This window comes from Cherax quadricarinatus, chromosome 51, assembly GCF_038502225.1.
Source record: "Cherax quadricarinatus isolate ZL_2023a chromosome 51, ASM3850222v1, whole genome shotgun sequence".
In the NCBI taxonomy this organism is placed as follows: domain Eukaryota; kingdom Metazoa; phylum Arthropoda; class Malacostraca; order Decapoda; family Parastacidae; genus Cherax; species Cherax quadricarinatus.
Window position 1 is genome coordinate 20,226,060 of NC_091342.1, and position 14,010 is coordinate 20,240,069.

The 14,010-nt window shown below is 36.1% G+C and overlaps 1 protein-coding gene across 7 annotated transcripts in view; it reads left to right on the top strand.

Annotated features, from left to right (window-relative positions):
* LOC128694541 (rho guanine nucleotide exchange factor 11) overlaps positions 1-14,010 on the top strand; it is a 474,507-nt gene that overhangs the window by 69,084 nt on the left and 391,413 nt on the right. For all 7 annotated transcript variants that reach the window (XM_070095938.1, XM_070095936.1, XM_070095939.1 and 4 more), the window contains exons 4-5: positions 8,212-8,363; positions 8,694-8,810. In XM_070095938.1, coding sequence (XP_069952039.1) covers positions 8,212-8,363; positions 8,694-8,810 — 269 coding nt within the window. The remainder of the gene's footprint in view (positions 1-8,211; positions 8,364-8,693; positions 8,811-14,010) is intronic.

Sequence of the window (14,010 nt, forward strand, 5' to 3'; positions counted from 1 at the left end):
TCCTGGAAATGGGAAGTACAATGCCTGCACTTTAAAGGAGGGGTTTGGGATATTGGCAGTTTGGAGGGATATGTTGTGTATCTTTATACGTATATGCTTCTAAACTGTTGTATTCTGAGCACCTCTGCAAAAACAGTGATTATGTGTGAGTGTGGTGAGAGTGTTGAATGATGATGAAAGCATTTTCTTTTTGGGTATTTTCTTTCTTTTTTGGGTCACCCTGCCTCGGTGGGAGACGGCCGACTTGTTGAAAAAAAAAAAAAAAAAACACAATTTTGTGCTGTACTCAGATCCAGTCTTTATTTTCTGAGTTTCCTTAAGCTGAGTAAATGAAATTTGTCCTTGTTGAACATCATTTTTTTTTTTTGTCAGTTCCCCTACTAGAAGACTGTTTATATCAGCGAATGCCACCCTCACATAAATTATAATAACCTCTGCAAAGAATGAATAATGGGGGTGCAATAATATATATCCCTGTCTGTCCGAAATAAGAATGAGAAAAAGTTGGGGCAAGTATTGTACCTTGTTAACAGCTGTATGTTCTAGGGATGTGCCAAAGTATCAGTATCAGTAAATATTGATTAATTTTGGTGGTACTGGTATCGACCTAAAACTTAGTATTGGCAGGTATTGGCTAATTTCAATGGCATCAGTATTGGTAGGTATCAGTTAATTTTGATGGCATCACTATTGGTCATAGCCTAAAACTAATTATCAGTATTGACAAAAATTCTGGTATTGATCCACCCTTAGTGTGTTCAATAGGTTTATTGGTAGTTTGTTTAGAGTATGTGGGAAAGGAAGAGGTGGTCAGGATTTAGAGGAGATGAATTTTGGGGCTGCAGTTTTTGTGTTATAATAGGTTTCAAGTAGCTTGATTTCTAAGCACATACACCACAAGTAAGATTTAAGAAAGCTTGCAGTGCTGTAGTTGATTTCCTAGTAAATACATAAATGATAAGCAAGATATAGTTAGGTTAATTTGTAGTGCCATGTGAGTATGTGGCTTGAATGTGCTGTGGTGATTCCGAGATAAAGGCCACTGCTTTTTTAATCTTGTGTGAGTGATGTGTGTGTTGAATTTTAATTGATCTTGGTGTAGGTCCAGGATCTTTCTTTAGGTCCAGGTTCTTTCTTTTGTCTTCTTTTTCTGTCTTGAGTGTTGTAACTTCTGCGACATGAATCAACACACTATACATTGTACAGAGAATATTTGAATACTTGCAGTTCCAAGCAAGATATGCAAATGTAATTCTCATATCAAAGTTTGTTTTTCTTCCCATGATTCAGAGTCTTAACTGTCATCTTTTCCTTAAGATGATATAGATACTATAACAAATTCTCAGCCTACCATACAGTTCACTAGGCCCTGTGAAGGCTTTGAGGAAAGACCTTACACTTGCTGCATTGGCTTACTGGCTCTGGCAACACATGTGTTTTTGAAGTCCATTGCAGCTTACAAGTAATACCCCATAATCTCAACACTATATGTATATTATGCCTGTAGTGCAGTATCTGATATACCATATATGGGTCGCCAGAACATGGATGGCATGAGGTCAGTTAACATTGCTATTTATAAGTGGTTTCATGCCTAGCAGTTCACTACGTTCTTTAAGCATGGCATAAGTTCTGCAAGCCCTTAGTGGGTGAGATTGAACTTTGGGATAGTTTCATGGGTTGTATAGTCCAGTACTGCCATGACTCTGAGGCTCTTTAGTTTTAACGACCCCAGTACTTATGTGCCTGAGAGAGTGGGGCTTTCAGCTCCTTAACCCTTTGACTGTCGCGGCCGTATATATACGTTTTACGAGGTGCCGTGTTTGACGTATATATACTCATAAATTCTAGCGGCTTCAAATCAAGCAGGAGAAAGCTGGTAGGCCCACATGTGAGAGAATGGGTCTGTGTGGTCAGTGTGCACCATATAAAAAAAATCCTGGAGCACGCAGTGCATAATGAGAAAAAAAAAACTCCGACCGTTTTTTTTAATTAAAATGCCGACTTTGTGGTCTATTTTCGTATAGTATTTATGGTTGTATTATCGTTTTCTTGGTCTCATTTGATAGAATGGAAAACATATTACAGAAATAGAGGTGATTTTGATTGATTTTACTATAAAAGAACCTAGAAATGGAGCTCAAAGTAGGGGAAGTGTTTGATTTTTGCCAATGTTCAAAAGTAAACAAATGATGCCATTGTCCAATAAATGTCCAACTAGCCATTCTAATATGCAGTCATGAATGGGTTGATGTTATTTATACAGTTATTACAGCATTGCAGTAGTCTGCATAATAGTAAGTCTAATATTTTTTGTTTGAATAAAAATTCAAAATAGAAAGCAAGAGTAATATCAGAAGGGCCTGGAGACGTGACTGATGAACAAAGAAAATGTTATTTTAGAGCCAGGAATGTCTGCATTGTTCATTCTGGACCTTATTTTGAAATTGTCATATTTTTTAGTTTTCGTGAAATTGGCCAAATTGCAAATTTCTGACCACATTATTAGGTAGTTGAAATCAGTAAATGGGCAGTTTCTTGTATTCAATCGATAGAAAAAATGAAGTTCTAAAGAAATAGCTATGAGTTTGGGCGACTGGAACAATGGAATTAGGCGAAAATAGGGCTCAAAGTGGGCGAAATCGCCGATTTGTAAACAGCGCCGAGGTCGCTAACTTCACGAGAGCATAATTCCGTCAGTTTTCCATCAAATTTCGTTTTTTTTGGTGTCATTACAATCGGGAAAAGATTCTCTATCATTTCATAAGAAAAAATAATTTTTTTTTTTTTAATTTTGCGACACCAGGAGACACCTCAGGATTGGGGGTTGCGACAGTCAAAGGGTTAATCCTTTGAGGGTCCAGATGCCCAATCTAAAACTTGTTTTCAGGGTTCAAAATTATAAAAAAAAAATAAATAAATAAATGACTCCTATGAATTTATAGAGATCTTTTATGGAAAGTAATGACACCAAAAGTATGAAATTTAATAGAAAACTTATGGAATAATGCTGGCGTAAAGTTAGCAGTCTCAGTACGATTTATGCACTAGTGATTTTGCTCCTTTTGAGTCCTGTTTTAGGCCAATTCCGATGTTCCAGTTGACCAGATTCTTAGCTATTTCATGCTGTATAGCCCTTGTGGTTTAGCGCTTCTTTTTGATTATAATAATAATTAGCTATTTCACTATTATGCCTTCCAGTCTATCGATTGAAAACAAGAAACTGACCATTCACCTATTTCAACTACCCAATAAGTTGATCAGAATTCGGTAATTTGGCCAATTTCACACAAAAAATGCCAGTTTAAAAACAGAGTCCATAATAAACATTATAGACATTCCTGGCACTAAAACATTTCCTTTGTTCATTAGTCACATCTCAAGCCTCTCTTATACATATTACTATTGCCTTCCATTTTGAATTCTTATTCAATTCGCCATTTTAAACCAAACATATGTTCAGAGTTTTCTTTTATCGCATCGTGCACTGCATGAGCCAGGATTTCTTTTATGGTGCACAGTCACTGTACAGACCCATTCTTTCATATGTAGGGCTACCAGCCCTCTCTTGCTAAATTTGGAGCCACTAGACTTTACATGTGATGTAGCATGGACCCTGAGCTGTATGTTGTGATAAGACAGCACGGACTCTGAAAGGATTAAATCAGCATTGCTTCTTGATATTTACTGCTTCTCCTCTTACTCTATCTTCTTCTGCCTTACACAAATAACTTACACTTAGGAGACTGAAATTTATGAGGACATTTTGTTCCAACTTGGACCATTAACTAGTCACACTGAAACGGTGGGGTAGATCAGTGAATAGTACAATGTAAGCAGTGCTGTTTGTGGTACATAATAACGTATCCTGGAGAAGATGCCAACTGTTTTGGACACTTTTTTTGTAATGTGTTGGATGTAGGTGTTGAATTTCAAGTTGCTGTCAAGGTGCAGGCCCAGAAATTTTCCCTTATCATGTTTAGCAATAAGTGTATTAATCATAATGTTTAGTTGGACATTACTTGCTCTGCTCCCAAACATAATGTAGAAGGTTTTATCAATGTTAAGGTAGAAATGAGAAAGTAGCAGTAGTAGTAGTAATGGTAGTGGAAAAATAGGAAAAAAAATAATTGGAGAGGGTGTATTACTGTTGAAGAGAGAGTAGTAGTAGTAGTAGTAATATTGAAGATGGTCCATAAGAACTAGAGAATAAAGCAATACTGCAGGAGAGCTGCGTGCCCATGGGCATAGGACAGAATCCCCTTCAGGACCAAACCACTACGGAACAGAACCCATTTAGGCAAAAAACTGTAAGGGCAACAAAAACATAAGAAATGTGAAGACGTTACGAGAGGAAGAGACAAAGGCCAGATCAGGTCGTGAGTGTTCCGAAGTTTAGTCCTGGTTTTGTCTCTGCAGATGCCGTACTTTCTCATTACATTATCAGATGTAAAGAGAAAGCTGCTGCTGCAACCATTACTACTACTAATCCCTCCTCCCATTTCACCCTCTCTCCATGTTTCAGTATGATTAGCTAGTGGTCCAAGTCAGATGGAAACATCATAAGTTTCAGTCTTCTAAGTGTAAGAGGGTGACGAGCTTGGATTCTTCTCTATTGGGGCTAGTTTTTATCGGTTGGGTGGAGGATGACTGAGTAGTTGGGAAAAAGCGAGTTATATTAAGGAGATTTTATTTATTTTTTTGCTAGGGTTAAGTGGGTTGGGGGATGGATTCTGGGCAGAATGGTGGTTCCTGATGGTTTACAGAATATGTATCTCTCCTTTTTCCCCCTTCTCTTTGTAAAATATGTAATCTCAGGCTCTTTATCTCTCTCTCTTTCTGGATTGGATGTAGGGAGTGTACATGGCCTTCTCATTTCCCCTCCCATTGCAATTCTTCTACACCAGTGATCCTTGGTATCCACTGTTCATTTCTGATTTCTCTCTTCCTGTCTTCAGTTCTCTCTCTTGTGGTATACCTATTTGTCATTTAACCCTTTCAGGGTCCGTCCCGTAGATCTACGGCTTTACATTCAGGGTCCAAACCGTAGATCTACGCCATGAGCTCAGCTCACTCTGATAAACTGTGAGTGGTACATTTGGGCCTAGATATGAGAGAATACATCTATGTGGTATGTGTGCACCACATAAAACAGATCCTGCAGCACACTGTGTATAATGAGAGAAAAAAAATGAAATCATGATTTTTCGATTAAAACAGCAACTTTGCAGTGTTTTTTCGTATGTTTTTTATAGTTGTATTTGCGATTTCTTGGTCTCATTTGATAGAATGGAAGACATATTACAGAAATAGAGATGATTTTGATTGGTTTTAGCATTGGAAATGGCTTGAAACTGAGCTCAAAGTAGCGAAAATGTTAAATTTTTGCCGATATTCAAGAGTAAACAAACGACCTCACACGTCTAATACACGTCAGCTGGTGGGTCTAATATACATTCACAAATATGGTGATGATATTTATACAATTATTACAGTATTGCATAACAGTAAATCTTCTATTTTTTTGTGTGAATAAAAATTCATTATGTGAATAAAAAATCAAAATGGAATTTATTTGTAAAGCCTCAAAACATAACTAATGAACAGAGGAAATGTTAGTTTAGTGCCAGGAATGCCTACATTGTTCATTCTGGACCCTATTTTGAAATTGGAATATTTTGAACTTTGTGTTAAATTGGCCAAATTAACAATTTCCGATCACTTTATTTTGTAGTTGAAACAGTTGACTTGGCGATTTCTTTTGCTCAATCGATAGAATAGAAGTAATACTAGTGAAATAGCTAAGAATCTGGTTGATTGGAATAATGTAATTGGCCTAAAATGGGAGTCAAAGTCGGCAAAATCGCCGATTCGTAAATATCGCTGACACATCAAAATTCGCGAGAGCATAATTTCGTCAATTTTCCACCAAATTTCGTACTTTTTGTTTTATTACCTTCACAAAAAGATTCTCTACGATTTCATAAGAAAAAATAACAAATTTTTTTTTTGAAAATTCTTGGACACTGGTGCGTGACTCCAGATTTGGGCCTTGGACCCTGAAAGGGTTAAGCTCATATGTTTATAGAAAGTCTTTGTCCTCATTATGTGTAGCTTTTCTATCCAGTGCTGCTGCTCTTGCTACCTATTTTATGATAACCTTGATCATTTTTATCCTGTCATTCCCCTTGCTTGTTTCATGGCACCCAGCTATCATTTTATCTGCTGGTTTTACCTCTATGTTTCTCTATTTCTCTTTTCTATAATACTATCTATCTCTTTGCTCATCTGATGTATTTCACAGTTGTTAGTGAGAAAACTGTCTGGATTATTGCTATCTGGATTGCTTTTTAACAATCCTGCCATTTCCTTGTTGATCTTACTTGTCTTACTTGAGGGTTCCTGTATCTTTGCTTTACTTCGTCTCTCATGCACCTGACTTTTATTGTATTTTTGTGTCTTCCCTGTCAGTCAGTGATGTGCCTTGGGCTTATTTTGCTCATATTTGTCTCTCTCCCTTGCTTTTGTTTATTAGTTTTTTAAGTCAGTCTTCTAGGTTCTTTACCTTATCCTCAATTTCAGTCTTCCATTTCATCATTTATTACTTTATTTGCACCTCATCCTCCAGTCAACATAAGTTCCTTTAACTTAATTTCTTTTGAATGAGTTCCCTTTTAATGAGTTAATACAGATATCCTGTCCAAATTATTGTAGCTAATGTGTTTTTATGATGTGAATTGAGTGGGTCTCTGTAAGTATGTTATGCTTAACTATTACAAGTGTAACTGCTTTTTTCACATGCTATGTCTTGTTATTAGCTCTCGTATAGATGATGCATACCATAGCATGAAAATGTAATTTTTAATGCAATACATACCTATAAATTATTAGCTACAGTTTTCAATAGCAGTGATCAACCAATAGAGTATCCATAGTCTTTTGTTCTTTATTGCTTCATAAAGCAACATAATTTGTAGTGTAGTTGCTATCTATAATCATTGTCTATGGCTACATAAGTGCTTGGATACCACTAAATGCATAATGATGCTGAACTAGTTAATATAACTTGCATGATAATCATAAGTTGCACAGTGAGAATAAATTAGATAATTGAAAGATCAATTTTGAGTCAGTCAAATTACCATTAGGAAATTACACATATAAAAATGTGAAAAAGTAATACAGTATATCTTTGCATTACTTATTGCATTAACTAGGAATTCAGTGTTTAATGGAGAAAGGACTGAAGAATTTGATCCTGTGTGTTGCCTATGCACAAAGCTACTTGAAATTAGATTTTATTCAGGTTTTAGAACTTTAGATGGTTTCAGATATCTTTGGATTATGCTCCTTAACTGGTTACAGATGTTTTGGCTTTCATGGAGAAAGTTATTTCTTTGCTAAGATTTACAGTTGCCATTCCCTGTCACTTTAATGAGATGGAGTGAAAACTAGTGATGTTATATTTAAAGGGTCAAAAGTGTTGGATATAGAAAAAATAAAGTTAGATTGTGGAACTCACTAAAAGCTACAGATGTGAGTTTTCTTATTTTTCTCAGATGCAAGTGTAATTCTTACTTACAGATATGAAGAACAGTATTTTATTTCTTGAATAAAGTTTTATTACTCATGGTAGGCAAAAAATGACCCTAAATTGCTATAGCATAGCAACTCTCAAAGTCTTGTGTTTTATATTTAATATTTATAAATAAAGCAAATCTTGTTACAGAAGGCAGATTTCATACTTATTTAACTTGAATTGGACATGTACAAATTGCATATTAATGCCACAGGCTAGTAGTGAAGATTTTACATATCATTGTATTTTGGATTTATCTGGTTCTTTTGATATAACCCATTTTGTATAGACATATGTACATTGTACTAAGTCCAGTAACATGATAAAGTCTGCATAACACTTTGATAACATTTATGTGAGATTCATTGTTGGTCATTATCCTAAACTAATGTACCTTTGAAAGAAAAGAATTTTTTTTTGTGCTGAGAAAATGTGTATGAGACTTCCCTTAAGGCATCATTACAGAGCAGGGTTATATGTGCTATATTACTTTTAAGTTAAATGGAAAAGGAAGATCAAGCAAAAGTTTGTCATTTTGAACAGCACCTGACTTAATCCAAATAACTAGAAGACCTGATGAATTTCTTTTTTCTTTTCAATAGCATCATTAATCAATTTTATATTATCCACAGCAACTCCATTTGTGAAACTGACATTGCAAAGTTGTCCTGAAGGTGACACCACAAATCTAGCATCACCCCAGGATCCTGCTCACCGACCACTTCCCCCTACACCAACGCAATCTAAGTCAAACGATCGTATAACTGCACCATTGCCTGTAAATGTGAGTAAAGATCTCTTAATCACATAATACATTGACAGTCTTCATATTTTGTGCAGAATTACATCTTTTCTGCGAATGTGTGTAATGTATGTGTACGTTTTTACTCTGGTAAATTTGTGGAAATATTCATTGGCTTGACAATACATCATTTATTTTGAAGCTGAAAGTAAATATTTAAGTCCTGCATATGTATTGAACATTTGTTATTTACTTTCTTAATTTTTTTGCTTATAGTAATACATAATGTCAAGGTAGGTGTAAACCAACACTCACAAATAAGTGGCAAATATATTTGCAGTTTCATTTACGTGAGTAACCTTCCTTTAACAGACACAGTTACAAAATCAGATGGACGTAAACAAAGGAAAAATGTTGACTAAGTACTTGGAAAAGCAGTGGAGAGTAAGAGATCATATTATGGTAGAGCTTCAGAGAGGTCCCTCTAAGGTTAGTCAAGTCCACAAGTAAGTCACCATGAATGACCACTGTGTGTAGGAAAAAACTGCTTCAGTGGAGAATGACAAAATATATTATGTGTTTAATTTCTTTATAAAACATGTTAGCTCAGCTTCATTGCATGTATGTATGAGCATGATCAGTATGTTGTAGGTAGATTAGTTGGCCTCAGTTGCCATTGGTAGCACTACCTTGGGGAATAAAGGAAGGAGACATGCACTCTCCTTCTTATGGCTCTTTTTGGCTATACACACTAGTAATACATTGTTGTCTGATATATTTTCATCACATTGTTTTCTTGGTGATTTTATTTTTATTCCATTTTCATTTTGCAGTTTCTTAAATTATGGTAGGCTTTCTGTCTCTCCGATATCTCCACCTCTTCATTCAGCATCTAACCACTTGTGTTCGTAACACATAGACATTCATTTACTCCATTGGTTTCCTATCTTATTTATCTCTCTTAGTCCCTTAATTGTGGCATAGTTTAAAATTAAATTTCCTGTGTGTGTGGCAAGATTTTGAAAAAAAAGAAAAAGAGATCTTACAGACTGAAAGAGCGCATTTTTATGAATCAGATAAGGCTAAAATAAGCAAAATTTGATATAAACTTATATTTTTTGGTGTGTTGAAGTTGGCAAAAATGTGATTGCTCATTGGCAATAGCAGCATAAATATGCCAGCTATATTTACATTTTATTGATGCCTAATTGTGATTGTTTTTCAGTTTTTTTAATTGTTTTTAATGTTTAACACTATGTACTCTAGTTATGTATGACATTAGATGTGCTTCATGGTGTTTAAGTTCTTCAAACATGGGAAAGTGCTTAGCCCAACATGGCTCCACTTGGAATATACAAAATAAACTTGTGTAAATAATTTTTTTTATTGTTTACAGCTTTTGCCTTCCAACACTTATGATATTACAGTTGTTTCAGATGTAATACTCTAAAACAGAAATAAGTCACATTGTTTACTATATTGGGGTCTCCTTCTTTCAACAAACCTGCTGTATCCCACCGAGGCAGGGTGGCCCAAAAAGAAAAACAAAAGTTTCTTTTTTTAAATTTAGTAATATAAACAGGCGAAGGGGTTACTAGCTCCTTTATCCTGGCATTTTAGTTGCCTCTTACGACACACATGGCTTATGGAGGAAGAATTCTGTTCCACTTCTCCATGGAGTTATCCTTTGTTAATTATTATGATATAGTACATTATATTCAGGTTTGAGGGAATTCTGTGGGCTATATAAACATAATGTATTTTCTGTGTGTCCTAGCACCTGTAAAACATGTATTTACAATGAAATCTTCTCATATAACAACTGGCACCAACAGTAATTTTAATTTTCCTCTTGCTTTCTCCCTTAGTCCCACTAACCCCTGTCCTTGCACACACTTGCCAGTCACTCCCTCATCACCTTTGCACATTCTTCCTTTCATACATCCCTACATTCAGCACTGTATGATCCCTCATGGGTTTAGCACTTCATTTGATTTAATTATTATATAACAATAATACCTTTGTGGATGATTGCTGTCTACCATCCTACTACCTATTTACCAACCTAGGTTTCAAAACCTTACTGACGTCTTTCCTAATATTTAATCTGGAGTTTTGTTAATGAAGCCATACAGTAGAGTAACAAAAATTATCACCTGATTTCTAATAGTCCTGGACAACTGATCATCACTAATGTCATCTTTTTATCTAGGGTTAACAGACAGCTGTATGATTTCTCCATCATTAACTTGTATACTTGGGTGATTTTTAACACAGTTTTTCTATGAGATTAGATAGTACAATATTGTCTTGATGAACCTTCACAGTCTCCAGGGACGAGTAGGTACTGTACTGTTAGCTAATGTACAGAGCAGTCAAAAAAGGCCATCGGATTAATTCTGATGAGGACACGAAAGTGCTGCATCAGTCTGAATAGATTGATGCACTGGTTGGAGAAATGGCAGATGCAGTTTATTGTAGACAAATACAAATTTCAAAGCTTTGGCAGAGATTTACCTTGCAGATTGAACAAGGAATAGCTGACTTGACATGGATCTTTTTCCTGCGGCACAATTTACATGACATCTTTCTTGCACGTATTGGCCAGTGAGGTTTTGTTGCGCTAAACCTCACACAGTCTTCAGTTTCCACTTCATTTAGAGAATGTCAATCTCAAGAGTCATGTTCATGATCAGTGGCAGTACAATCAATGTTCCTGTGGGTTCTTGATCCTTCACAAATTTCTCAGACATCTGAAAAGACAAAAGAACACAATTAGAAAATTACAATTGCAGTCATATATTCAATGTATGTAATGTTGTATCAGTGTTCAGGGCCTGTAATATTCCATATCTCAGGGATAGGCACTTGTAATATAAGAGAAGCCTGGGGATGTGATTAATGGACAGAGGAAATGTTTTAGTGCCTGGAATGTCTGCATTGTTTATTTTGGACTATTTTTAAACTGGATTTTTTTATTTTGTTTAAAACTGATCAAATTACCAACTTATGTGCATTTTATAGGGTAGTTCTGATAGATGAATGGGCGGTTTCTTGTGCTCGGTCGATAGAAGGAAAGGCATACTAGCGAAATAGCTGAGAATTTAGTCTAATGGACTCAGTTGGCAGAACTGTTGGCATAAATTGCACCCAGACTGCTAACTTTATGCCTGTATAATTCTGTAAGTTTTCCATCAGAGTTCATACTTTTGGTGTGTTTTTTTTTTAACAAGTCGGCTGTCTCCCACCTAGGCAGGGTGACCCAAAGAAAAAGGAAATTCCCAAGAAGAAAATACTTTCATCATCATTCAACACTTTCACCTCACTCATTCATAATCACTGTTTTTGCAGAGGTGGCCAGATACAACAGTTTAGAAGCATATATAAAGATATATAACATATCCATCCAAACTGCCAGTATCCAAAACCCCTCCTTTAAAGTGCAGGCATTGTACTTCCCGTTTCCAGTACTCAAGTCCGGCTATATAAAAGTAACCGGTTTCCCTGAATCCCTTCACTAAATATTACCCTGCTCACATTCCAGCAGCTTGTCAGGTCCCAATTACCATTCGTCTCCATTCATTCCTATCTAACGTGCTTACACCTGCTTGCTGGAAGTCCAAGCCCCTCTCCCACAAAACCTCCTTTACCCTCTCCCTACTACCTTTTTGAGGACGACCCCTACCTCGCCTTCCTTCCCCTACAGTTTTATGCACTCTCCATGTTATTCTATTTTGATCCATTCTTTCTAAATGACAAAACCACCTCAACAATCCCTCATCAGCCCTCTGACTAATATTTTTATTAACTCCACACCTTCTCCTAATTTCCACACTCCGAATTCTCTGCATAATATTTACACCATACATTGCCCTTAGACAGGACATCTCCACCGCCTCCAACTGCTTCCTTGCTGCAGCATTTACAACCCAAGCTTCACACCCATATAAGAGTGTTGGTACCACTATACCTCGTTGCACCACTCACCTTTTTTCCTTCATCACTTCTGTGGTTAACCTCATCCTTCATACATCCATCCGCTGACACATCAACTCCCAAATACCTGAAAACATTCACTTCTTCCATACTACTCCTCCCCAATTTGATATCCAATTTTTCTTTATCTAAATCATTTGATACCCTCATCACCTTACTCTTTTCCATGTTCACTTTCAGCTTTCTAAATTTACACACTCCCAAAACTCGTACACTAACCTTTGCAACTTTTCTTTAGAATCTCCCATAAGCATAGTATCATCAGCAAAAAGTAACTGTGTCAATTTCCATTTTGTATTTGATTCCCCCATAATATAATCCCACCCCTCTCCCCAACACTCTAGCATTTACTTCTTTTGCAACCCCATCTATAAATATATTAAACAACCATGGTGACATTACACATCCCTGTCTAAGACCCACCTTTACCAGGAAGTAGTCTCCCTCTCTTCTACACACCCTAACCTGAGCCTCACTATCCTCATAAAGACTCTTTACAGCATTTAATAACTTACTACCTATTCGATATACAGTGGACCCTCAACCAGCGATATTAATCCGTTCCTGAGAGCTCATCGTTAATCGAAATAATCGTTAGTTAAGTTAATTTTCCCCATAAGAAATAATGGAAATCAAATTAATACGTGCAAGACACCCCAAAGTATTAACCCTTTGACTGTTTCAGGCCCCTCTCTGAAACTGTCATTCTATGTCGCTCAATTTTTGAAAAAAAAAAAAAATTATTTTTTCTTATGAAATGATAGAGAATCTTTTCCCGATGGTAATGACACCAAAAGTTCGAAATTTGGTCGAAAACTCGTGGAATTATGCTCCCGCGAAGTTAGCGGTCTCGGCAACATATGCGTATCGGCGATTTCGCCGACTTTGAGCCCAATTTTCAGCCAATTCCATTGTTCCAGTTGACCAAACTCATAGCTATTTCTTTAGAACTCCATTTTGTCTATCAGCTGAGTACAAGAAACCTCCCATTTACTAATTTGGACTACCCAATATGGTGGTCAGAAATTGGCAATTTGGCCAATTTCACGCAAAATAAAAAAGATGCCAATTTCAAAATAGGGTCCAGAATAAACAAGGTAGACATTCGTGGCACTAAAATAACATATGCTCTGTTCATTAGTCACATATCTAGGCCCCTCTTATATTATTATTGCTTTCTATTTTGATTTTTTATTCATACAAAAAAATACAAAATTTACTGTTATGCAGACGACTGCATTATTGTAAAAATGGTATAAATAATATCAGTGCACTAGTGAAAGAATATTAGACTCCCCAGTTGACGTGTATTGGACGTGTGGTGTGATTTATGTACTCTTGAACATTGGTAAAAATCGAACATTTCCGCTACTTTGAGCTCAGTTTCAAGGTCGTTTTCATCGTAAAAGTAATGAAAATCATCTCTATTTCTGTAATATGTTTTCCATTTTATCACCTAAGACCATGAAAACGCGAATACAACGATAAATACTATACGAAAATACACCTCAAAGTCGGCGTTTTATTCCAAAAAAACGATCAGAGTTTTTTTTTTCTCATTACGCAATGTGTGCTGCAGGATTTTTTTTATGTGGTGCACACTGACCACACAGACCCATTCTCTCACATGTGGGCCTACCAGCTTTCTCCCACTTGATTTGAAGCCGCTAGAATTATTGAGTATATATACGTC